The sequence below is a fragment of the Pangasianodon hypophthalmus genome, chromosome 11, assembly GCF_027358585.1.
Source record: "Pangasianodon hypophthalmus isolate fPanHyp1 chromosome 11, fPanHyp1.pri, whole genome shotgun sequence".
Lineage (NCBI taxonomy): Eukaryota > Metazoa > Chordata > Actinopteri > Siluriformes > Pangasiidae > Pangasianodon > Pangasianodon hypophthalmus.
This window is the reverse complement of record NC_069720.1, coordinates 572431-600109: the sequence shown is the minus strand read 5'-3', so window position 1 is coordinate 600109 and position 27679 is coordinate 572431. Positions and strand designations below refer to the sequence as shown.

Genomic DNA, 27679 nt, shown 5'->3' with positions numbered 1-27679 from the left:
GATGCAGTGATCTGACCCCAGCTCTCACCGGGTTAACTCTGACTCCGTCTGGACAGAGGAGCCGTGAGGAGAAACAGCAGAGATGGATCATCTGTGGAAGACGAAGTGGTCTCAGGTGAACACATCTACAGCGGTTATGAGATCTGGAGAATCTGCAGAAGGTCAGGTTCTGCTCCTGGGCTGCGCTTAACGACACCGAACTGTTTTCCAAAACAAGTGTAGCATTTACACGACTGCGCATGTTTATAGAAATATAAAGCTTTTTTTTATTTTCTGTACAGCGATGAAGCAGAGTAACTGTTTCCATCCTGAAGTTGATTATTTATCTGTAACATCATGTCCCTGAGTGTTTTATTCCTCTTACACCACAGCAACTTGCTGACAATTTATTATTATTTATTAAAGAATGACACGTCATACTTTTTACCCGTTTATAGTTACATTTAATGTTGTACTGTACTACCTGAGAGGTGATTATTTTCCTCAAACAGCATGTCCCTGGGTGTTTTATTCCTCTTACACCACAGCAGTTTACCAACGTTATTAAAAAAAAAAAAAAAATATGTTATACTTTTTCCATTTATTGCTGAGGAATATCAGTGGAAAAAGTTAGTTCCTGTTGTCACTTACGTTATAGCAGCTATAAACACTCGTTCCCTCACCAGCCTCTTTATTCTCTCTCTTCAAGTTAATAAGACAAAAATTAATCGCAGCTTGTTCCGCATGTTACTGAGAAACCGCAAAGAAGAAGTGTAAACTCCTCTGTCCTGAAGACGTCGGAAAACGTAAAGTTACAGCTTTACCTCTGACTGTTACAAAGCGCTGACACTGGAGACTCCTTCCATCAATGTTACACAATCAGAAACACTTCTCACTGAAAATCTTCACACATTTATTAATTATTAATCTGTTTATTGTTAGTGGATTATCAGTGTTAGGACGAGAGCATTAATATAAACCTGCACTACTGTCAGAGCTGCTGTTATAGAGAATTAATCAACACCTTCCCAGCAGCGCTGTGGGATAAACGCACGGATTATCCCGGATATAACGTAGAGCCGCTGTCGAGAACGCTTGAAACAGAAGATATATGATCAAAAATATGAATAGTTGAGTAAATGAAATTAGTTGCACGCGTTGTTCTGAACGCAGATGCAGTGACGAATCTGCGTAAACTATTTTATAATAGTTAATTAAACCAGTGATGAGTGTGTGTGTGTGTGTGTGTGTGTGTGTGTGTTGTGACTTCACAGTGTTTAGTTTGTGTTTGTGGTGTGCGATTGTCATGGAAACGTGAAATTCTGATCTCGTTGGCCGTCAGACCTCTGATTAGTCGTCCATTTTGTTTTCTCGGTGATTTTCTGGTGTTGAATTAATCCTTCACTGCGCGGTGTAGCACTCGTTAATCAGTGATCACTCACTCGAGCCTCCACCTGGGATTCCCGTTATCCCGAGCGGGTTTGATGGACAGTATAAATATTAGTGCATTCCTCAGCGGGTCGGTCGCGCTGTCCCGCTCGCGGTCTCGTCCTGACCCCGGGACATTCCACACCTCGCTCTTCTCACAGACTCGCCGCTCACTGGACTTTTGTTTGAGCCTCTGATAAGCCATGTTTACTTTTTAACCACTTTCCCTCTCAAGGACTTCTTACAGACAAAGAGGTTTTCTTTTCCCTGCCTGAGAAATGTGAATGAATCAGAAGAGCTGTAACTGTTAAAGAAAATTGCACGCTAAGCGCCGGCTCTGTGGAGTTTACCGTGTAAAGACGAGTCATTATTACTAACAGGAATTCACTCAGTGTTCAGAGTTACTCAGAGCGAGTGTTTAATAATTCTGTAGAAACGCACAAACTCTCATCTGCTAACATTTACACAGACTTTTATATATCACCATGTTTTAGGGTTCAAGGCTAAACCCTGGATTTACACGGAACGATTTTCTGGCCTCTCTGAGAAAAATAAACTCACGTTGTAAAAGAATTCTTCGGTCGTGAGTCGAGATGTTAGAACTCAGAACTCACGGACGAGCGGCGTGATTCACACGGTGCGGTTACAGGAGATATAAGCCCTCTCGGAACGCTGCTCGACCAATCAGATTAGTGGAGTGTTGTATAATATGAAGAGTGAGCGTAGAGCGTGATAGACGGATTCAGTAATCATCACTGATTTGTTTTGTTTCAGAGTAAATAAGATAAATGTGTTTCAGACTCGGTTTTAATTAAACAGCCTTGTTTAGTTCAGCGCCACCGTTCCAGGCGTGATGTCGTGGTTAGCGTTTAACACTCGATGTTGTTCTGTCGCCGTTCTGCAGCGTCACGACTCCTCGCCGTGGATGTGTTTCACAGAACTGGGCGCAGCTCCTGCTCTTCCTGTTGTTGATCTCGATCTCTGAAAGAAGGGATTGTTTAACAGATCTCTGAGAACAGCAGCGTGTGTGATTCAGAGGCTCGAGCTGAAAGAACGCGCACTGGCTTTTAGACGTGTTATAGAGGGTAATAAATGTGTCATTGGGGTGTATTAGACGTAAATCTGATGATGATGATGATGATGATGATGAAACGGAGATTCTTTATGAGAGAGTGCAGTTTCCATACAGAGCGTTTTTATTTGTTCTAAGACTTCATGAAAATCCTGATTCTTATCATCCGGTCTGTTTTGTTACGAAGCTTCTCACGTCTTCTACAATCATTATCGTTTCAGCAGGTGCAGGTGGTGATGAACAGGTTTCAACCAACAAGCTGCAGCCTGCACACACCTCACACCTTTCACCGATCAGTTTATTTTACTCTTTATAGCGTAAAACAACACGTGGAGGACGTTTATTTATGTCACTGCCATTGTTCTTTATTCTCCACGTCGCTCCAAATCGCTCCTGCAGTTCTGCTGTAGATCCTCTTTATCCTACGCTGAAAGCTTTCTCTCCTGATGGGCGTGGTCTCTTCCGGGATGACTCCGCCTACATCCGCAGGGCGGGGCTCACTGAATGTTTCGATGAGGATGATGATGAGGATGATGATGATGATGATGATGATGATCTTCACACTCAGCACAGCACACCAGGATTCAGAACATCTGTTTTTTAAAGAAGCTCGCAAAATCTATTATTCCAGTGATTTATTTATTTAAAAATGTAACAAAAACAGGATAAAAAATGCTTATATGTGTGTATATATGTATATGAGTTTAACATTTAATTATTATAACGTTAAACTAAAAAGTGTAGAAGTGCAGATTAAACTCGAAGTGATAATTTATCACAATAATAATAATAATAATAATAAACTTTATTTATAGAGAGCTGTACAGTCAAGTAGTAAAAATTAAATAATAAAAAGTAAAGCAATAAGGATTAAATAAACAAATTAAATTATGCTACAAATTAAAAAAGGACATAAATATAGAGTAAAATGAAATGTATATAAAATAAATGTTGAAAATAAATACAATTTAGAAATGAGAAAATGCTTAAATAAAATAATTTAAAAATTTGCAAATAACGAAATGAAAATAAAATAAAATTATAAATACCAGAACAAGGGAAGTACTTTCAACTGAAGTTAAATTAAATTAGAGTCATGATTCGAGTCGATTCACGATACTGACTTCACGATTCAGTTTAATTTGTTTTTTGAATGTAATTTGAATGAAGAAAAATTATGACTGAAAACGCTTCTTTTTTATTTCTGAATCATAAACAATGTCTGTTTATTTTTGCCGGCTAAAGTGTCCGACTTCCGTGGCCTCGTTCTCAGGCTGTGTAGATCGCGGCGATCGCGGTGCTGGTGTCGTTTGAAAGCTACTGAAGAACGCTTTTTAACTGTTATAACGTGGTTGTGTAACCGTACAACGTATAAAGTCGTCCTCATCATCGTCACTCTCACTGAGTCGTCCTCATCATCGTCACTCTCACCGAGTCGTCCTCATCATCGTCACTCTCACAGAGTCGTCCTCGTCATCACTGTCACCGAGTCGTCCTCGTCATCATCACTGTCACCGAGTCGTCCTCGTCATCATCGCTGTCACCGAGTCGTCCTCGTCATCGCCGCTGTCACCGAGTCGTCCTCATCATCGTCACTCTCACAGAGTCGTCCTCATCATCGTCACTCTCACCGAGTCGCCCTCATCATCATCACTGTCACCGAGTCGCCCTCATCATCATCACTCTCACCGAGTCACCCTCATCATCATCACTGTCACCGAGTCACCCTCATCATCATCACTGTCACTGAGTCGTCCTCATCATCATCACTGTCACTGAGTCGCCCTCATCATCATCATCACTGTCACTGAGTCGTCCTCGTCATCATCACTGTCACTGAGTCATCATAATCACTGTCACTGAGTCGTCCTCGTCATCATCACTGTCACCGAGTCGTCCTCGTCATCATCACTGTCACTGAGTCATCATAATCACTGTCACCGAGTCGTCCTCATCATCATCACTGTCACCGAGTCGTCCTCGTCATCATCACTGTCACCGAGTCGCCCTCGTCATCATCACTGTCACTGAGTCGTCCTCATCATCATCACTGTCACCGAGTCGCCCTCGTCATCATCACTGTCACCGAGTCGTCCTCATCATCATCACTGTCACCGAGTCGCCCTCATCATCATCACTGTCACCGAGTCGTCCTCGTCATCATCACTGTCACCGAGTCGCCCTCGTCATCATCACTGTCACCGAGTCGTCCTCGTCATCATCACTGTCACCGAGTCGCCCTCATCATCATCACTGTCACTGAGTCACCCTCATCATCATCACTGTCACCGAGTCGCCCTCGTCATCATCACTGTCACCGAGTCGCCCTCGTCATCATCACTGTCACCGAGTCGCCCTCGTCATCATCACTGTCACCGAGTCGTCCTCGTCATCATCACTGTCACCGAGTCGTCCTCATCATCATCACTGTCACCGAGTCGCCCTCGTCATCATCACTGTCACCGAGTCGTCCTCGTCATCATCACTGTCACCGAGTCGTCCTCGTCATCACTGTCACCGAGTCGCCCTCGTCATCATCACTGTCACTGAGTCGCCCTCGTCATCATCACTGTCACCGAGTCGCCCTCATCATCATCACTGTCACTGAGTCGCCCTCGTCATCATCACTGTCACTGAGTCGCCCTCGTCATCATCACTGTCACTGTGTCATCATCATCACTGTCACCGAGTCGCCCTCATCATCATCACTGTCACCGAGTCGTCCTCGTCATCATCACTGTCACCGAGTCGCCCTCGTCATCATCGCTGTCACCGAGTCGTCCTCGTCATCATCACTGTCACCGAGTCGTCCTCGTCATCATCACTGTCACCGAGTCGTCCTCGTCATCATCACTGTCACCGAGTCGTCCTCGTCATCATCACTGTCACCGAGTCGTCCTCATCATCATCACTGTCACCGAGTCGTCCTCGTCATCATCACTGTCACCGAGTCGTCCTCGTCATCATCACTGTCACCGAGTCGCCCTCGTCATCATCACTGTCACTGAGTCGTCCTCGTCATCATCACTGTCACTGTGTCATCATCATCACTGTCACCGAGTCGTCCTCATCATCATCACTGTCACCGAGTCGTCCTCGTCATCATCACTGTCACCGAGTCGCCCTCATCATCATCACTGTCACCGAGTCGTCCTCGTCATCATCACTGTCACCGAGTCGCCCTCATCATCATCACTGTCACTGAGTCGTCCTCGTCATCATCACTGTCACTGTGTCATCATCATCACTGTCACCGAGTCGTCCTCATCATCATCATCACTGTCACTGAGTCGTCCTCGTCATCATCACTGTCACTGTGTCATCATCATCACTGTCACCGAGTCGTCCTCGTCATCATCGCTGTCACCGAGTCGTCCTCGTCATCATCACTGTCACCGAGTCGTCCTCATCATCATCACTGTCACCGAGTCGTCCTCGTCATCATCACTGTCACCGAGTCGCCCTCGTCATCATCGCTGTCACCGAGTCGTCCTCGTCATCATCACTGTCACTGAGTCGCCCTCGTCATCATCACTGTCACCGAGTCGCCCTCGTCATCATCACTGTCACCGAGTCGTCCTCGTCATCATCACTGTCACTGTGTCATCATCATCACTGTCACTGAGTCGTCCTCATCATCATCACTGTCACCGAGTCGTCCTCGTCATCATCACTGTCACTGTGTCATCATCATCACTGTCACTGAGTCGTCCTCATCATCATCACTGTCACCGAGTCGTCCTCATCATCATCACTGTCACTGAGTCGTCCTCGTCATCATCACTGTCACTGAGTCGTCCTCGTCATCATCACTGTCACCGAGTCGTCCTCGTCATCATCACTGTCACTGTGTCATCATCATCACTGTCACCGAGTCGTCCTCATCATCATCACTGTCACCGAGTCGTCCTCGTCATCATCACTGTCACCGAGTCGTCCTCATCATCATCACTGTCACCGAGTCGTCCTCGTCATCATCGCTGTCACCGAGTCGTCCTCGTCATCATCACTGTCACCGAGTCGCCCTCATCATCATCACTGTCACCGAGTCGTCCTCGTCATCATCACTGTCACCGAGTCGCCCTCGTCATCATCGCTGTCACCGAGTCGTCCTCGTCATCATCACTGTCACTGAGTCGCCCTCGTCATCATCACTGTCACCGAGTCGCCCTCGTCATCATCACTGTCACCGAGTCGCCCTCGTCATCATCACTGTCACCGAGTCGCCCTCGTCATCATCGCTGTCACCGAGTCGTCCTCGTCATCATCACTGTCACCGAGTCGCCCTCGTCATCATCACTGTCACCGAGTCGCCCTCGTCATCATCGCTGTCACTGAGTCCTCGTCATCACTGTCACCGAGTCGCCCTCGTCATCATCACTGTCACCGAGTCGTCCTCATCATCATCACTGTCACCGAGTCGCCCTCGTCATCATCACTGTCACCGAGTCGTCCTCGTCATCATCACTGTCACTGAGTCGCCCTCGTCATCATCACTGTCACCGAGTCGTCCTCATCATCATCACTGTCACCGAGTCGCCCTCGTCATCATCACTGTCACCGAGTCGTCCTCGTCATCATCACTGTCACCGAGTCGCCCTCGTCATCATCACTGTCACCGAGTCGTCCTCGTCATCATCACTGTCACTGAGTCGCCCTCGTCATCATCACTGTCACCGAGTCGTCCTCATCATCATCACTGTCACCGAGTCGTCCTCATCATCATCACTGTCACCGAGTCGTCCTCGTCATCATCACTGTCACCGAGTCGTCCTCGTCATCATCACTGTCACCGAGTCGTCCTCGTCATCATCACTGTCACCGAGTCGTCCTCATCATCATCACTGTCACCGAGTCGTCCTCATCATCATCACTGTCACCGAGTCGTCCTCATCATCATTGCTGTCACTGTGTCATCATCATCACTGTCACCGAGTCGTCCTCATCATCATTGCTGTCACTGTGTCATAATCATCACTGTCACCGAGTCGTCCTCGTCATCATCATCACTGTCACCGAGTCGTCCTCGTCATTGCTGTCACCGAGTCGTCCTCGTCGTCGCTGCTCTCACCCTGACCGCGGCTGTGGGTCTCACAGGAAGCTCAGGGCTGCGTGTGGTGTTGACGTGCTGTAGGTGTGAAGGCAGGGCAGCAGTGATTTAACGGTGCTCCGTGTTTCCGAGTTCACTGCTCTGTATTTGTACAGCTGTTCATCCTTCAGCAGCTGAATAAAAATATTCAGGTTTGTTGGAGAAAGAACAACAGTTCTGTGTAAATGTGTTTGGAGCACCGTGTCAGAGAGCAGAGGTGATGTTTAGTGAAAGTTCTACCACCGATTTATCTTTGTTTTTACAGCAACTGTTCACTTGTAGCTTCTAATAACATTTTAGAGTTTATTTCGTGTTATCTGCTCTGATACACGCTCATAAAACAACTTATCTTTAAGCAAACAATACAATAAAACAATAACTGTACACTCTGTAAGGGTTAGATCATTAATCACAAGCTAATTATTCTTAAAGTTTTAATATAATAAATAATATATAGCAGAGATACGGATATATACAGCGCTGTTTTATTGTTCAGCCAGTAAAGCTGTAAATCTGCATCCTGACCATTTTTAATTTAAACTTAATGTTTTTTTAACTTAATGTTTTTCTTAAAAACATGTTTTTTAAATTAAAAAAAAGAAAGAAAACAAAACTTACTCAGAACATGTTTAAAAAAGAAAAACAAATAAATATTTCTAATGAAATTGGAATGAGTGTGAAAATGGTGAGAACAGTCACTTTCTGCATTCTTTTAAAAGAATCTGAGAACATGTGACACGTAGCAGCCAATCAGGTTCCAGGATGCGACTGTAGCTCACACAAAGTGTTGTCTGTGTACGATTGGAGGCGTTGCTAATTTGCATATTCATACAATCTGTCTTTCTTCACGAGGAAGTCCAGGAATGTTTCTGCGTGAAAACGTTCACGTCAATATCGATTGTCTTCGTAATCAGTTTTGGGTGATTTTACATCTCGTTTTCTCAGAACAGCGTTGAGCTTTTACAAAACAGAGCATCTCACACACACACACACACACACACACACACACCATGCTCAGTTCTAATGCAAAATAATCATGATTTCTGATTCATCAAGAATCGTGCGGCTCTAGATCACACAGCGGAGCGTCCTTCCTTCAAGGAGAAGCACAAAAACGAAACGTCACGCAGAAAAATTCCGGGTCGGATTTATTTTTTGTTCGGAGCAGAACATTTTTTTATCCTTCCTTAAAATGAAGATAATCTTAGTTGTGCTCTGAAACAGGAAATGGCCAGAGGAAGGAATGTCGTCGCTCCCTTCATCTGTCTCTTCAGGGCTTTGAACTCTGGCTCTGATTGGCTCGTTACATCACACAACAATTTCATGTAAACAAACTCCGACTCCATCTGCAGCTCCATCTGCAGCTCCATCTGCAGCTCCATCTGCAGCTCCATCTCCAGCTCCATCTCCATCTGCATCTCCATCTGCAGCTCCATCTCCAGCTCCATCTGCAGCTCCATCTGCAGCTCCATCTCCATCTCCATCTGCAGCTCCATCTCCATCTCCATCTGCAGCTCCATCTACAGCTCCATCTCCATCTCCATCTGCAGCTCCATCTCCAGCTCCATCTGCAGCTCCATCTCCATCTCCATCTGCAGCTCCATCTCCATCTCCATCTGCAGCTCCATCTACAGCTCCATCTCCATCTCCATCTGCAGCTCCATCTCCAGCTCCATCTGCAGCTCCATCTCCATCTCCATCTGCAGCTCCATCTCCATCTCCATCTGCAGCTCCATCTCCATCTCCATCTGCAGCTCCATCTCCATCTCCATCTCCAGCTCCATCTCCATCTCCATCTGCAGCTCCATCTCCAGCTCCATCTGCAGCTCCATCTGCAGCAGCACAGAGCAGCGCGCACTCAGCTCACTTCCTGTAAACCAAAACATGGTGCTTTTCAAAACCTCTGTGCTCACGTGAGACGGAGGACGAGACGCGGCGCTGTTACGTCAGCATCACGTTTAATAAACACGTTGTTAATATAACAGTAATAAACACTCCGTGTGTGTGTGTGTGTGTCTGTGTGTGTGTGTGTGTGTGTGTGTCTGTGTGTGTGTGTGTGTGTGTGTGTGTGTGTGTGTGGAGTTACTGTTTCCACCCTGAAGCTGATTATTTTCCTCTAACAGCACGTTCCCTAGTGTTCTATTCCTCTTACACCACAGCGACTTACCAACAATTACAATGTTTTATTAATTAAAGACTTTTTATCCATTTATAGTTACATTTACTGTTCATGAAACGAGTTAGTTCCTGTTGTCGCTTACGTTATAGCAGCTATAAACACTCGTTCCCTCACCAGCGTCTCTTTATTCTCTCTCTTCATGTTAATAAGATTAAAAATAAAAACACAGCTTGTTCCGCATGTTACTGAGAAACCGCAAAGAAGAAGCGTAAACTCCTCTGTCCTGAAGACGTCGGAAAACTTACAGTTACAGCTTTACCTCTGACTGTTACAAAGCGCTGACACTGGAGACTCCTTCCATCAGTGTTACATAAACGTCTCCTTACCGAAAACTTCACCACATCAAAGATTATTTTGTCTGTTATTACCGGAGTGTCTGCTGTACGAGTCCCTGTGACTCACTGACTCACTGACTCACTGACTCACAGATTCACAGATTCACTGACTCACAGACTCACAGACACACAGACTCACAGACTCACTGACTCACTGACTCACAGACACACTGACTCACAGACTCACTGACTCACTGACTCACAGACACACTGACTCACAGACTCACTGACTCACTGACTCACAGACACACTGACTCACAGACTCAATGACTCACAGATTCACAGACTCACTGACTCACAGATACACTGACTCACAGATTCACAGACACACTGACTCACAGACTCACAGATACACTGACTCACAGACTCACTGACTCACAGATTCACTGACTCACAGATTCACAGACACACTGACTCACTGACTCACAGATTCACAGACTCACTGACTCACAGACACACTGACTCACAGATTCACTGACTCACAGACACACTGACTCACAGATTCACTGACTCACAGATTCACTGACTCACAGACACACTGACTCACAGACACACTGACTCACAGATTCACTGACTCACAGACACACTGACTCACAGATTCACAGACTCACTGACTCACAGATTCACAGACACACTGACTCACTGACTCACAGATTCACAGACTCACTGACTCACAGATTCACAGACACACTGACAGATTCACAGATACACTGACTCACTGACTCACACATTCACAGATACACTGACTCACTGACACACTGACTCACTGACTCATTCTGGCTTTGTGCTGTCATTCTGTCGATCATTAATCATCTTGAAGCTCTGCTCACAGCCCCTCGAACACGTCACGTTTTTCCCGTGTTCAGGTTTATTACACACGTGAGCCTGTAATCAGCGTTCTGCTGCCTGTGTGAATAAAATGTGGACCTGCTGGTGATGTTTGTAATAAACATATACATACATATTATACAAAACATATACTTTTACGCTTTACGCATTCGCACACACGATCAGATCACGTGCCTCGCTCACGTATACTGTGCTGCACGTGATCAGTACTGTATCTGTATCATTTGTAATTATATTTTAAGACACTTTTCAAACCATCTGATGTAAATGTTTTGTGTTTGTCAGGGTGAGCGGCGTGAGGGACATGACGGCCAACAAGAACTCAAAGGCCACGCCCAAAGCAGGAGGGGCTAAAAACCCTCAGGAGATTCCTGACAGGTGAGCATCACAGTCCACTGAAGATCTAATATAATAGTGGTGTATAATAGTAGTGTGTTCTTCATCTTCTCTGGATTCTTAAAATGCATTAAAGATGAAAAGTGACATCAGTGTTTACATGAGGAAAGTTGCTGGTATTCAGAACCGGGTTACGCAGCTGCGTCAGCTCCACATTCAGATTACTGAAATCACCTGCGTGTAGTTCACGCCTCCGAGGTTGCCAGATTGTTCCTGCGTAGAATCAGGGACAGAAAACGTGAAAATTGCAGACTGAAGGAGCAGAAACCATTTTTTTTTTTTTTTGCTTTTCAATTTAATTGAATTCCTTGTTTTTATCCATAAAACAATTTGTTTTGTTCGAGTCTCTGATTAAGATTAAGATGTTCTCTGTATGAAATGTATGTATTGAATAGAATCGAGCGTAACTGAGACACGCCCCTGTTTTCGATAAACTCCGCCCCCACGTGCGTAACTCTGACGTGACTTCTGAATAGCGATTAAATCGGTAGTTATGCCTGAGCTCTGAGTGCTGATGCGTGTGACTTCAGGATTAAATCCTCACTGAGTGCTTTAACTGTAAACTCTGTCGAATCGATCTTCATCAAGTTCTGGTAGAAAAACATCGTCATTTCTTTTGTTGTGGATTCAGCACCTGTTTAAACACACACACTCACACACACACACACACACACACACACACACACACACTGACCGTGAGTCAGTTAACATGTTGAGACATTTTCTCGCCGTAGCGGAGGGGTGTACAGTAACCGTGGAATCTTTTGTGATCATCTTTCCGGGTGTTGAATAAAGTTTAAAAGCACTTTAATTATTCTTCTTCTTATTATTATTATTATTATTAAACAAACCAAACGGAATAATACAGAACAGTGATTAAAGAAGGAGTCGATTCTAAAATATAAATATGTCTTGAGCTGAAAACACCGAATTAGAGACATAAAGATTTTCCATTTAGATGAAATCTGGACTGTTCCAATAAAATCGTCTTTTCTAACATTTCATTATTCATTAAACATTTAATAATAATAATAATAATAATAAACATTTCTCACTCAGTAAACACACACCGTCACGCACAGCACACTGATCTGAAAAACACTGACATCAGAGAGCGTTTCATAAACGAGGAACTTTCATCTTTGAAGTTTAATGATTTTTCACATAATTCAGTATTTTATTGTAGAATAAGAATAACAGCTTTTCACTTTATTGACTGTATTAAAGTGTAACAAGAATGAAGTGGAAATGATGCAGTGTCTTTCAGTATCCTTTATTTTTTCTGTCTTTGCATATATATATATATATATTTACTTGTGAAGAATAAAACAATAAAACGTTGAAACAAAATAGACAAAAAAAAAATTCCTGAAATTCCAGGTCTGGAATAATAATCACAAAAACATCAACAGCATGTACAGTATAATCACTCATACTGTGTGTGTGTTCAGTAGTGTATTTAGAGGACGTGTGTGTGTGTTCAGTAGTGTATTTAGAGGACGTGTGTGTGTTCAGTAGTGTGTGTGTTCAGTAGTGTGTGTGTTCAGTAGTGTATTTAGAGGACGTGTGTGTGTGTTCAGTAGTGTGTGTGTTCAGTAGTGTATTTAGAGGAGGTGTGTGTGTTCAGTAGTGTATTTAGAGGAGGTGTGTGTGTTCAGTAGTGTATTTAGAGGACGTGTGTGTGTGTTCAGTAGTGTGTGTGTTCAGTAGTGTATTTAGAGGACGTGTGTGTGTTCAGTAGTGTGTGTGTTCAGCAGTGTGTTCAGTAGTGTTGAGCGGTATGGCAGGTGTGCTCTGAGTGTGAGTGTGAGTGTGTACTCTGAGTGTGAGTGTGAGTGTGTGCTCTGAGTGTGAGTGTGTACTCTGAGTGTGAGTGTGAGTGTGTACTCTGAGTGTGAGTGTGAGTGTGTACTCTGAGTGTGAGTGTGTGCTCTGAGTGTGTACTCTGAGTGTGAGTGTGTACTCTGAGTGTGAGTGTGAGTGTGTACTCTGAGTGTGAGTGTGAGTGTGTACTCTGAGTGTGAGTGTGAGTGTGTACTCTGAGTGTGAGTGTGAGTGTGTACTCTGAGTGTGTACTCTGAGTGTGAGTGTGTGCTCTGAGTGTGTACTCTGAGTGTGAGTGTGAGTGTGTACTCTGAGTGTGAGTGTGTACTCTGAGTGTGAGTGTGTACTCTGAGTGTGAGTGTGAGTGTGTACTCTGAGTGTGTACTCTGAGTGTGTACTCTGAGTGTGTACTCTGAGTGTGTACTCTGAGTGTGAGTGTGTGCTCTGAGTGTGAGTGTGTACTCTGAGTGTGAGTGTGTGCTCTGAGTGTGAGTGTGAGTGTGTACTCTGAGTGTGAGTGTGTACTCTGAGTGTGAGTGTGAGTGTGTACTCTGAGTGTGAGTGTGAGTGTGTACTCTGAGTGTGTACTCTGAGTGTGTACTCTGAGTGTGTACTCTGAGTGTGAGTGTGTGCTCTGAGTGTGAGTGTGTACTCTGAGTGTGAGTGTGTGCTCTGAGTGTGAGTGTGTACTCTGAGTGCGAGTGTGTACTCTGAGTGTGAGTGTGTACTCTGAGTGTGAGTGTGAGTGTGTACTCTGAGTGTGAGTGTGTACTCTGAGTGTGAGTGTGTACTCTGAGTGCGAGTGTGTACTCTGAGTGTGAGTGTGTACTCTGAGTGTGAGTGTGAGTGTGTACTCTGAGTGTGAGTGTGTACTCTGAGTGTGAGTGTGTGCTCTGAGTGTGAGTGTGTACTCTGAGTGTGAGTGTGAGTGTGTACTCTGAGTGTGAGTGTGTGCTCTGAGTGTGAGTGTGTACTCTGAGTGTGAGTGTGAGTGTGTACTCTGAGTGTGAGTGTGTACTCTGAGTGCGAGTGTGTACTCTGAGTGTGAGTGTGAGTGTGTACTCTGAGTGTGAGTGTGAGTGTGTACTCTGAGTGTGAGTGTGTACTCTGAGTGCGAGTGTGTACTCTGAGTGTGTTTTTCCGCAGGGAGTTTAAGGCCGAGGCGTTTTTGTGGTCGCTGAATCGAGTCACGGATCATTAGCTCTACATGTGACGTGTGTTTGATGTTCGCACAGCGCCGTATTTCTCTCCCGCTGCTCCGGCAGGAAACGTGCCTGTGGCCGGCGTTCCCCTCGAGCCCCGGGAAGAGCCGGACGAGCCCTGGCACGCCGCTCGGTCCGTGTGTGGCCGGGCCGCTGAGCTTCTCGAGTCCTGGAGAACTTCCCCTGGAGCTGGGCTTGTTGTTTCTGGCTCTCCTCACACTGCAGATATGAGCTCAGTGTGGGGTTCGGGGTGTGTGTGTGTGTGTGTGTGTGTGTGTGTGTGTGTGTGTGTGTGTGTGTGTGTGTGTGTGTTGAGCTCTGACGGAACACGGTCAGGGTGGAATTACTCTGTTGGGAGAGTTTGGATCCGAGCCGCGGTCGTGTCGCGCTGTTCTACAGCTGATTAAATGTTAAATATGGATTTGGATTAATAACGCTGGGTCGCTCGGTGCAGGAGACTCGAGATGGAGGAGCTGGAGAGGGTTTAATGTAATTTAGAGGAGATCTTCTGCGATAGGACCAGCAGAATTTCCAGAGGTTTCTGTGGTAGAATCTGGTTTCGATGCCAGTATGAGACTTTATTGGGATATTTGCTCTCTCAGCAGTAGCTCTTCATCCATCTCGATGATGTGGAATAAAATCGTTATAGCCAGATATTAAGAACACTCTAACCAGAACTCAGGATAACTTAGGAAAGCTCCAACTACATGTTTATTTAAATAAAAATCTCCTGATTAAGCACATTTTGAAATAAAAACAATATAAAGAAAGTCAAGTTCTTTATCTGAACGATTTCGATACAAATTCCACGTTGAGGAAAAATCTCCTGATTAGCATCTTAAGCCCTATTCAGATGGGATTAAATGCACATGGGGTTCTGGGGTAGTTTCCCGTTTTACAGGAGCTACTCTGTGATTTTATTTCCTTTCGGATCGGCCATGTCGGTGTTTTTCTCCGTCTTCCTCTGAGAACATTACAGGCTGAATTACATGCAGATGTCTCCTCGAGTTGGGAAAAAAGACGTCTGACTGCTTCTACTTTCTGTGTTTACTCTCGTAGCGCGCGGATCCGTGCCCCTCCCCCAGATTTTAAACACTCCCCGAGTCGCCAGATGAAGTGTGGATGCTTTAGAAGAGACGCTCGAACCATGTACTCGGTCCGGACGGTAAAACCTCGACTGCACACGCTACCTGGGAAAGCGTTTTTAGGAGGAAAAAGAAAATAAAATGATTAATAAAAGCGAGATCTCGCAGGCTGGAGATCTTAAAGGAGCCGTTATAACTGCAGCTACAGGTTTAAAACTTTACTTTAAATTCAGATACGCAAAATATCATCAACTTTTAGTTTTCTTTAAATCACTGCCACTGATCATATGACCACATGACGCAAACATCCGTGTTTATAGAAAATACAACCGCTAGAAACTCCTCCTGTCGTCATTCTGTTGCTGTCTGGACGTGAGAGTTTTATCACTGAGGAGACGTGAAAAGATGTATTTATTCACAGATGAACTAATCCAATCCGAGTCCGACGTATCGCTCACTAACTTCCCACCACATCAGAGAACTAAAGAAATAGTCACACATAGTCAGACTTATTTCACGTCTGAAGTTGTGTGTTTGACGTATTTGGTATTTGTACAACTTTCCAGCGAATTTGGACCTGTCTGTCCTGACACACATACCGTGTACACACAAGTTCTGCAAACCAATAACGTCACATGGATGATTCACACTCATTACAGCTGCAACCAAAACAATCCACCCTAAACAATCCGCCTTAAATAAAACTCAACAGACGAGCAGAAGAATCGTTCGTTAAGAAGCTCTGACAGCTCGTCAACATTTACAGACAGCGTACGACATTCACAGATAATATACGACATTTTACAGACAATATACAACATTTAGAGAAAATATATAACATTTTACAGACAATATACAACATTTTACAGACAATATACAATGTTTACAGACAATATACAACATTTTACAGACAATATACAACATTTTACAGACAATATACAGCATTTTACAGACAATATACAATGTTTACAGACAATATACAACATTTTACAGACAATATACAACATTTTACAGACAATATACAACATTTTACAGACAATATACAACATTTAGAGAAAATATATAACATTTTACAGACAATATACAACATTTTACAGACAATATACAATGTTTACAGACAATATACAACATTTTACAGACAATATACAACATTTTACAGACAATATACAACATTTAGAGAAAATATATAACATTTTACAGACAATATACAACATTTTACAGACAATATACAATGTTTACAGACAATATACAACATTTTACAGACAATATACAATGTTTTACAGACAGCGTACAACATCTACAGACAATATACAACATTTAGAGTGGGCCTTGTTTATTAAACTGGATACAAGGGAATTTATTCATAAATCTTTCATTGGAGTGTTTATACAAGAAATAAGATGTTCGTGAAAACAAAGTTAGCTGGAAAATTGTTCGTATCGTACGTTACTCTCCTGAGTTTGTGTAAATCTGCGTATAAGGAAACTCGCTGTCGTGAACCTCGACTGATCGTCTCCAGATCGTATAACTGTCCATGAGTTCCTGCGATTTTATAAACGGATTACAGTCACGTTTAAATCACTCATTTATTTCACTTACACACCGATTTAACGAGAAAGAAAGTGATTCCGAAACAAACCTTTAAATTAACATAAATAAGACTAGTCAGTCAATCAGGACAAAAGTAATGGCGCCCTATAAAAGGAGGAGGAGTTAGTGCGTGTCTATGGTAGTTGATGCGCTGCAGTGGCTGAGCTGCGTTACTGGAAGATTTAGCACACGTCACGCTTACGAGGCGCTCTTTCACCGTTCAGTCACCATTTTGTCGTTCTCAGCTTCCTGTGAGCTTTGCCTTTTATGGAGTTTTGTGGGTGTGGCTAAATGAGAATCCAGCTGGTAATTTATGGATGATTTATCAAGCGTTTATCAGAAACTTTTTAAATCTGGTGGGAATTTTTACTTCAGTTTGTACACGAAAGCATTTACACACAATTTTACTAAAAGATTGATAAATGAGGTGCAGTGTGTTATAAGATTATAAAATGGTCATTTGCGGGCGATGCATGTTTCACACCGTGTGGAGGCGGGTTTTGGGAATGTTGTGAGCTCGTGTTTCAGTGAAAGCCTGCAGCATTTCAGCTGCTGTAGCGTTTCTCCTCCCTCCTGTGGAAGGGTGGTGATGGTGAGATGTTAAGAAATCTGTCCCAACCTGCCGGCAGGATCATGCTCCTGGCCTCCTCCCAGATCACACTCTCGTTTTCTAACTGCTGTTGGGACATCAGATCTGGCTTTCTCAATTTCACTCAGGTACGGGTCGAGTCAAGTCCCAGTTCCTGGAATCTCACGAGCTTTTTAAGCGTTTGCGTCTTATTAGAAATGCGTGGAGCTGGAATGAGGCGAGCGCTGCCCTAAACGCCAGCGCTCGGTCGTGAGTAGCGTCTGCGTCATGAGCAGTGAGAGTGCGAGTGATGAGGAGGAGGTGGCAGTCAGGTAATCTGTCCGTCAGAGAAAAGAGAAACGGCTGAGTGAAGGTAGGTGCCTTTTTATTATTATTTTTTGAGTGTTCTGTGTTTTTTTTTTGCGTGAGGTCCGTATAAAAATCACCCCAAATTATTTTAATTATATGGAAAAACCCACACAGGCATTTTATTGAGCCGTGTTTGTTTTGGCTTTACGTTGACGTTGACGGAGTTTTCTTTGCCAAAGTTATGTCACGTTGCTGTGGTACGTTCTGCTGATCGTTTGACGAAGCAAATGCAGGTTTTTATTTGAAACGTGTTCAGCTTTGAGAGTTTCTTCTTTACTTTTCCAGATTAAATCAGAGGAAAGCAGAACATTTTTTTCCACACAGAGTTTCTAAGCGATTTGTCTTTTCAGTGGTCAAGCACAATGCTAAGCTAATTGCTATGGTAGAGTTTCTAACTGCTTTCTGCTTTTGTGTTCTTGTTGCAGGTGCCAGTCTGCGTCCCCGCCTCCTATTCTTTCTGGTGTAAAGGAACCGTGTCACGCTCAGTTCAGCGAGACAGAAGACGCCAGTCAGCAGAGCAGATACGCCAGAGCTGACACAAGAATCCAGTCTCAGAGGAACTGGAGTCAGAAAACGGCTAGCCTGCGCAGCAGCTCCACGCTTTCCACCGAGTCCCAGAGTAGACTCACCAAGGCCAAGAGCATCGGCTGTCTGGAGAAGAAGCTCAGCATCTACAAGGCGTCCAGTGGAGAAGACCAAGAGCAGAAGGAGAACCAACTTACAGACGGAGCTCCTGGAGGAGATTCCTCCTGTCCTGGATCTGTCAGCTGGAGTACGCTGTCTTTAACCTCCTCCTCCTCCGCCAAATACGGCCACAAGTGCACGCTGTCGCTCAGCCGGAACGGCACCGGGACCTCGTCTGTCACAATCCGGAAGAAGATCTCGGAATGGGAATGTCGGAACGTGACTCTTCCTAGAATGAGTCTGTGCTTGGACAAGAGGCCTGGCGGTGGGAGTGAAGTCTGCCCCAGCCTCTTGTCCTCTCCTTGTAGCGACAAAGCCTTCGACTTCAAGTCCATGCGCAGGATGAGCACGGCGTTTTCCGAGTGTTCCTATCCAGAGACCGAGGAAGAGGACGGAACCTCGGACCGAGAGTCTAGCGGACGCTTCCAGAAGAGAGAAGGACAGAAGACGTTCGTGCGCAGTCTTTATCCTCGTAAAGAGACGTCGGCCGTGCTGAACCGGATACAGAAGATCGAGCAGGCGTTGAAAGAAAGTCCTTCTGCTCCTCCAAAGTATCTGAGCAACTGTTACGGCTTGGACAAGTCACGGCAGAAGTCTTTCACCATTTCATCACGTCATGAGGACTTGGACAGCACGTGTGACAGCAAGCGGAGCAGCATCTGTTCTGTCGCCACGGAGCCAGACACTTACCACGGCTCAGAAAAACTCTCCAAGTTCAGACAGAGGTTCAGCGTGGCCTCCTTTATGTCTGAGAGCCCAGAGCTCCCCTGCGCACAAGGCCCGCCCGGCCCGCCCGGCACTCCCGTCAACCCCCTACCCAAACCCAAGCGCACTTTTGAGTACGATGCTAATCGGAACCATAAAGACTCTTCGCCTAGCAATGGAATACCTCCGAATCCCGACACTCGCCTTCCTCCGGCCGCCGTTAAGACACCTGAGAGCTCATTCAAGAGAACACCTGACAGGTGAGACACCATCCTTTCACTAACCTGACAGACTCGTTTTGATACTCGTGTGTGTGTGCGTGTGTGTGTGTGTGTGCGTGTAAAACGCTACCTGTAGTCGGTGATGTTTAGCTCCAGGATTTGTTTATTTATCTCACTGTTACGTTTGTTATAAACTAATGGCTCACACGCACGAGTCGGAAAATATGGAACGTGTTTCGACTTTTATCTCAAGCTAACGTTAATAGCTAATTGTCTGAATATCGCATTCCACTTACAAAAAGTACTGTTCTGGAGTCAGACGTGTGGGTGAGAAAAGGCAGCGTCTTTTCCGTCAATGCCGCAGAAGGTACGATCTCGGAATGTCGCTCTCTCTGGTGGAAAAATGTTATTGCGCGCTCCTCGTGGGAAACCGCTTCCTAGCGTGGGCGGCGTTCTGATTAGTCTTACAGCTGCAGGAGGTAAATAATCCACTAAGCCTAAGCGGTAATGACGCCAGCAGACGCCTCACTCTGACTCCCGCTCTCTCGCAGAGTCACTCACAGAGCGTCATGTAGCTGAAACAATTTCACAACTGGCTAACGGTACGAATTCCACAGCAAGGATGAATCATGTGTCATTCCCACTGAAGCAGGCTTGTGTCATCAGACCGCCGTGGTGTCTGAAGTTGTGCGTGATGGTGTTCGGCGTATCTGAGCTGGCGTATGACGTATGCGTACAAGTTTCCCACTAATTCAGACCTGAAACACAGCGCTGAGTGCTGCAGGATTCTCAGGATGACTCACAGCAGCTCAGGGGCATCACGTTCTACAGGAGGTTTTAACTCTTTGACTCGGAGGCAGCAAAAATCCTTCAGCTTTGTGAGATTTAATCATACGAACTTGTTAAAAACGTTATAGACTCTTCATCGTACGTGTTCGTGTTGACCTACAAAAATATTTTTAAAAATGATACTTTCATTTAAAACTATTTCAGAGATGAATTCATGCCACATGCTGACTCGTTACTTTCACTTTCGCGACACGTTGCTGTTTCTCAGAGGAACAGAGATGCCGGTGCTTTAACGTGTATATGAGTTACGTGAATATTTAACATTGATGGAAGGAGTCTCCAGTGTCAGCACTTGGTCAGAGTAAGTTTTCCGGACAGAGGAGTTTATGATTTGTGGTTTCTCTTTAAAAAAAAAACAACAAGCTGCGTTTGTTTCTGTCTTTATTAACTTGAAGAGAGAGAATAAAGAGAAGCTGGTGAGGGAACGAGTGTTTATAGCTGCTATAACGTAAGCGACAACAGGAACTAACTCGTTTCATAACATGGAATATGACAATAAACAGATCTTTACTAAATAAAAGTGTGATTGTGTGAACAGGAATAAAACACTTCGGGATGCTGTTATATGAAAATAATCGACTTTGTACTCGAAGCAGTTTAATTCTGAGAATATGTTGCGCTACAACGTTAAAAATCATCCAGAACCTCGCTCGCAGTATCTCACTAACCTCCTGCAGCTCGGCTGAACCTCTGCCCCGAGCTGTGATTTATTTATACGGCGACGCCGCGCTCCGTAACGGACCCAGAAGGAGGAGTTCGCTTCATCTCCTCTCATTACGTTGATATAATGCGGCTCAGCTCGGAAGCCCTCGCGGCTTTGAGGAGCACTAACGTTTTGTTTATAGCGCTCGTTCCTCATGGCCGTTTGAACGCGCTCTGGAGTGGAGATTGTTTAATCGGGTTCTCCGAGCGTGGAGCCGAGCCAGGTTCTCATGCTGTGTGGGTCGAAGGATTTGTATGTTTGAAATTCCTGTGGCCGCTTCAGAGTCAACAGTTTACAAGCCGTAGACATTCGGTGTTGTTGTTTTGTTTTTTTTCTTTAATATACTGACACTTTGATGTTGGCTTTGGTATGCATTACTGACATTAAAAAGTTCTTATTGTGTTTGGCTTATTGTGAATAAACAGGAAACTGCCGTCCTGCGTTACCGTCAGCATATCGGAGCTATTATTCATTCTGAACAGCGGTCCAAGGATTCGTGTCTGCTCCTGATTTTAATTGGCTCTGTATCCCGGCGTCGGTGAGGGATTGCGCATATTTGGCCCTCATGTGAAGGAAGCTTTCATCTGCTCAGGTGGTCTGGTCTGATTGGAATCAGTCGAGAGGACGACCTCCGGGAGCCAGAACAACTGGACTTTAACTAAACAGACCTGCGTGACTTCTTCTTTCTCTTCTGTTTGTCTTCTAGAGAGTCGTGTGAGTCTGAAGATGCGGTGAGCCTGCCCTCCTCTTACCCCTCCTCACCCACGGAAAACGGCACCGCGTCCACGGAGAACCACAGCCGCCCCAGCTCCAAAAGCACTCTGGAGGAAAACGCTTACGAGGACATTACAGGTGAGTGCACACCTCCGACAAACCCCACTCAGGATTCATTCTTCACTTCTTATATCTGAGGTTTTTCTAAATATAATTACACTCTCATCTGTGGATAGATTATTAATTCATTACCCAGCCCACCAGGCACGCAGAAGAAGTTCTAGTCCGCTGCCCAGTCGCGTGTTCCGACCCGGAAACCTGACTGACGAGGGTGAAAATGTTGCCTGAGATAAAGTACTAACGGCTGCCTAGTTAGTTAAGTGCATTAATACAGAGTAAAGACCTGAGAGTACTTCATGCAGAGTTCTGTCAAGACGGAACCAACTTCACGAGATCTCTCCGGGTCTGAATTGAGATCTCTCTCCAGGTCCGAATTGAGCTCTCTCTCCGGGTCTGAATTGAGATCTCTCCAGGTCTGAGTTGAGATCTCTCCGGGTCTGAGTTGAGATCTCTCCAGGTCTGAGTTGAGATCTCTCTCTCCAGGTCTGAATTGGCTGTTATGTACGAACGCTCCAATCACCGGCTTTGTTGCGCAAAGTGTTCGTCCAGCTGTGCGCGAAACGATGAGCGAAGCCTCTGCGATCACATCGTGTTGTTCGTGGAACGTCGTCTCTGCATGAAATATTCTGCGGCTTTAAGGGAAACAAACTTCAGACCCTCAGGGAGAGAACGACTCTGTGTGTGTCTACATCATTATCCACGTCTATCATAGTTTCTAAAGTTTATGCCCTCAGCAATAAGTCAGAAAGTCACTGCTGAACATTTCAGCTATGAGCCGCGACATTTTCTTCTCGTGTCGCACATAAAATTATAATTAGATCTGACTAGCATCTTTATTTTCCCTTCGCTGTGTTTAACCGTGAAGAGACCGAGTCTTGTGCTAGCAGTAGATTTACAGAACATGACAGCTTTAAGCGCATAAACTTCACACACACACACACACACACACACACACCAGTTGAAAACTTCTGTTTTGAGAAAGTCAGTTTTCTTCCTCTGGCTGTTTGCTGTGGTTGAACTTGTCCTTGGGACGACTGTAACGTTCTGGTGAAAGAGGCAGGAGCTTCCTGCGACGTGCGTTACATCAGCGTGGCCTTAATTCCGGAAAAATCCAGAAATCATGGTCAGTTTCTGTAGAGTGGCTGAAAACACAGTCAGGTAAAGTTTACTGAGGAAACTCGGAAACACTGGTCTACAAATTTTGGGAAATTATCGACCTCTGAGATAAAATGTGCTAATTCTTACATATTTTGATTGGATAAATTACAAAACAGGTGATAAAGGTGCTGGTTGGTGAAAGTTTTCAAGATATTTCACGAGAAAGATAAAGATTTATAATTATCGATACACTTCAAGTCCGTGGCAGCGGAGTTTCTCAGGAACAGCGAGGCAGATGACTATGAAAAAAAAACATGGAAAATTTGCTGAGGTCACAAGAGACAAGCCAAAAAGCGGCGTTTAGATACCGAATAAAGATGGAACCTTGTCGTTTAATCTGATGTTAGAGCTTGTGTTCAGTAATTATCTGATATTCACGTTATATTTCTCAAGCTTTAAAACTGTATAATTTCGAGGTCGTATCTTAATAGTCTGGGAAGCTGCACAGCAATGGGACCGACCCCCCACAATTCGGTCCGTTTTTCATGAAAATGTTACAAGAAAAAACCAATAAATGAATGGAAAGTTATGTTATTGGTATCAATGAAAAGATAAATTTATAATGATTGGTGTAGCACCACTCTCATTGCTGTATCACATTTTGCAGAAAAGTTATGAAGCACAATCACACACACACCCCGCTTCTAATTCTGAATTATTTTGATGCAATTTTGACCTGAAGCTGTATCTTGGAAACTGGAGCCAATTAACACTCGTAATTTTCCTTTATTAGTGACTCACTTCTGGTAAAATTTAGCTACTTTCATTTCCGAGGCTTTCTCCTTGTAGACCAGTGTAATCGATGGCGAGAATACAGGCACGAAAACATCAGAAAAATGGAAAACGCGACTAAACAGAGAAGCCGAAACTCAGAAATACATGAAACAACCGAAAGACTTTGCGAAGATACAAAAAACACATCTGTGTATAAACTGACTAATCGAGCACTTAACACAGAACAGGTGAACACAGTAGGGTAACCAGCCACTGACAGGACAGGGGCGGAGACAGGACTAGAACCAATACAAAGGCTCACGGCCAAATGTAAACAAACTCGCGAGTGAGAACGGTGCTGGGAATTGCTCGCTGCGCTGATAGAGAGGAATTTGTAACTGTTACTACGAATTAAAAACAAATAATCCTCAATCTGCTGGTCCTGAGCGCTGATCTGTCCACTCGAATCAACTACAGTGTTATTGTTTATTAAATTTATGATCTAAACATTCAGTTTTACTGGAAGGAAGAAGTAGTTATTGTCAGGTGAAGGCTGATACTCCGGTGTTGCGTCATTCCTGGCATCAGACTTCAATTCCCACCAGTGTTGTGATTTTAAAGGTATGTTTGTCTTTGTCATGATCTGTGACAGCTTACTGATAATTCCTGAAAATGCAGATATGAAAGACAGCAATAACAGCTGGATTATGTAATCCTGGCAGTTGTGCTTAATTGTGTGAAGCTTCTTATGGGAAAGAAGTCCAACTTGGCAGGTTGGAATAGTTGCAATGCCTGTGGGATGTTTTTAATAAAATGGACCTGAGCAATATTTTTCCCAGACTTTTGGATGATTGTTGAAACTCATTACATTCCTTCCATGTCTTTATCCCAGAGAGCTGCTGCATTCTGGATTCTGATTGGTCAGAAGGTCTGACAGTAACTCTCCATAAAAACACGTTAAATCGATAAACGATGTGGTGAATTTATTTAATATTTAATATTGGTGGAAGGAGTCTCCAGTGTCGGCGCTTTGTAACCGTCGGTAACTTTAAGGCGTTTTTCCGACATCTTCAGCGCAGAGGAGTTTACGCTTAGTTTTTTTTGTCTTGTTATTAAAATCAAGTGAGAGAAAAAAAGAGAGGCTGGTGAAGGAACGACTGTTTATAGCTGCTATAACGTAAGCGAGAGCAGGAACTAATCTGTTTCATGGACGTTCCACAACATTACATGTAACAATAAAAGGATAAAAAGCATGTAATAAATAATAAACACCACTCATTATTTTATAACAGATCGTGTATATTATTTTGAATATTTTAGGAAAAGCTCAGCGTGCTGTGAGTGAAATGTTTAACACTGAGTGGACGTGTGATCGGACTGCACTCAGATCAGACATGTGGGTTGTGTGATCAGACACACACCCTGCTGTTGGAGTCGAAACCGTGCTCAGTGTTCAGTGTTCAGTGTGCGATGACTGCGCAGTCGACGTCCTGGTCTCGGTGACCTGCTGCTCTCTGGGGTTAATGAGCCGCATTCCTTTGCGCCAGGAAATGGCCTGTAGCTGCTGTAACGCTCTCGGACCCTGAGGAGCTTCTCACACAGACACACAGCGCATGTTTCTCGCCTCGTGGTCGCATCGTAAAACTCGCCTGCTGCTGATGGGGTTCTGGCACCAGACGCTGTAAAAGAATAAACGCCCGAGGGATGACGAGATGACAGACAGACGAATGTACCGCAGCTTTCCTTTTTGTTTTTTTCTTCTTGTTTTTTTTCTCTGATGGTGCTCTTCTAGGCGTTTTTTTTTTTTATACTCATACAATTGAATTAGAGCATTGGCACGGAGCTCTCATTGTGCTCGGGTTGTTTCAGCTTTCAGAGACGGTGACCGATAGTTTCAGGCCGTGTGACTGAGCCTCTGTGGTGCCTCAACAAAGAGCCCATTGTTCTGCTGAACACCTCAGTTGACATTGAGGTTGCATGTGTTTTTTAATGCTGATTATTTCCAGAGGAATATACAGGCTCTGTGTGGTTTCACTCCCCAAACACTGAGCTCAGAGCTAGGCCTGGGCGATACAACAAAAATATCACATCGCGATACTTTTACCACATTTTCACGATCTTGATAACGAGATAACACACTGCTAGCAGAACAGTCAGTGTGTATTTAAAAATATATATATATATAAACTATGAAAACCTTTCATCACTGCGATGTGTTTATAGTTTAAACTGAAAAGGATATAAAATAATAAATACTACTAATAATTGTAATAAGTTCTGATAATACATTTAAAAAAATACATTTTACAATTTTAAAGGTTCCGTATAAGACTCTAACATCTGATCAGCTACATCTAATTAGAGTTTTATTTTTTAAAACGAGTTAAAAAATCATATCACGATACCTGCGACATGTCGGTAAAGGCGTATTGTGATGTAATTCATCATGATATCGATATTATTCTCATAAAATCGTATCGTGTGTCCTGAAGCGTTCCTCCCGCAGCTCCGTTCAGCAGAAATGAAAACGAAATACAGAAGCGTCGGTTTATTTTCACTCGTTCTGTATCAGTCTTCTGTCGTTTTCTGTTTATGAGCTTTCCCAATGGGACGACGTGTTTGAGATGGACGATGTGACAAAAACATCGTATCGTCGATCATGAAGACCGATTCGTGATGAAAAACAGTCACGCTGCATAAAAAAGTTTAATGTTAACTTTATTTAAAGTATGCAGAATATTAATTATTTAACACAGAAAAGGAGGAAAAATAAAAATTCTGTACATAATTGTGAGTTTAAAGATTAAGAACAAAACTCTAGCATCTACTCAGAGTTTCGTAAGTGTTATAAAATACTGGATATTTATCACGTTAGTGAAATTATATCGTCACGTCTCTAAGCGCCGCTGTTACACACGACACACACTCGGGTAAAAATCTCATATTGTGGTTTTAATGGTGAAGATGTGATTATAATAAAAGACTAAAGATATATATTATTTTGGATAACAATACAGAACATGATTAAAGTTTAACAAACTCTGTATTAAGTGTTTTGGAGAACATGCAGATGTTGATGTTTCTATTACAATCAAACTCTTGAACTTTTAGGAACCCAGTTATAGTTCTCCGAACTGATCATTAGAGCGCTGTCAGTCTATACGATTCCTGGCGAGGAGCCGCGACAGATCGTTTTCCTCTTGTTACGCTGGTGAAGGCGTCGCCCCTCTATTTTTCACGCTGCCTCGGGCTCTTCGTGCTGAGCGCATTAATGTGGTGATGATGGATTTGTCAAAAACGCTCATGTAGTAAATTACATTCAGCTGTGATGTCGGTGTCCAGGACGCGAATCTCTGCAGGTTCGCTTAGAGAACGCTAAAGAAAAGTTTCTGTTTTTGTGAATCTTAACAAAAATAGGAAGAGCAGTTTTTACTCATCTCTAAATACAATAAACATGTAAAATAAACTCTGCTGTGAATCTGTAACAGACTGTGTGATTATACGATGAAGATCCTCTAACGATAGACCTGCGATTAAACGTAACGACTAAACGTAACGACTACGCACGACGCTGCTCACGTCATCCATCGGCTCAGCGTGATCCGGAAATCAGCTCGTGCGTAAACACGGGTTTTTGTGTAAACACAGTGAGCTCGAGATCATGAGGAGGATTTGTTTAGTTTTTTCCATCGCTACTATCGTATCTGTAGCCGTCCCGCGAGTTTGCCGTCCTCCTATTGGTGGATTTGAGACGAGTGTTGTAGTGGCACTAAATCACGATACGTTACGTGTTCTAAGACGACCAAAGAATTCTTTTACGATGTGAGGTTTTTATCTGCGACAGCA

The 27679-nt window shown here is 44.0% G+C and overlaps 1 protein-coding gene across 2 annotated transcripts in view; it reads left to right on the top strand.

Moving 5' to 3' along the window:
• The window catches only part of dennd2b (DENN domain containing 2B), a 74976-nt gene that overhangs the window by 14684 nt on the left and 32613 nt on the right, over positions 1-27679 (top strand). For both annotated transcript variants that reach the window (XM_053237949.1, XM_053237948.1), the window contains exons 2-4: positions 11217-11309; positions 18391-19614; positions 21834-21979. In XM_053237949.1, the coding sequence (XP_053093924.1) occupies positions 11236-11309; positions 18391-19614; positions 21834-21979 (1444 nt within the window). In that variant the 5' untranslated portion in view covers positions 11217-11235. The remainder of the gene's footprint in view (positions 1-11216; positions 11310-18390; positions 19615-21833; positions 21980-27679) is intronic.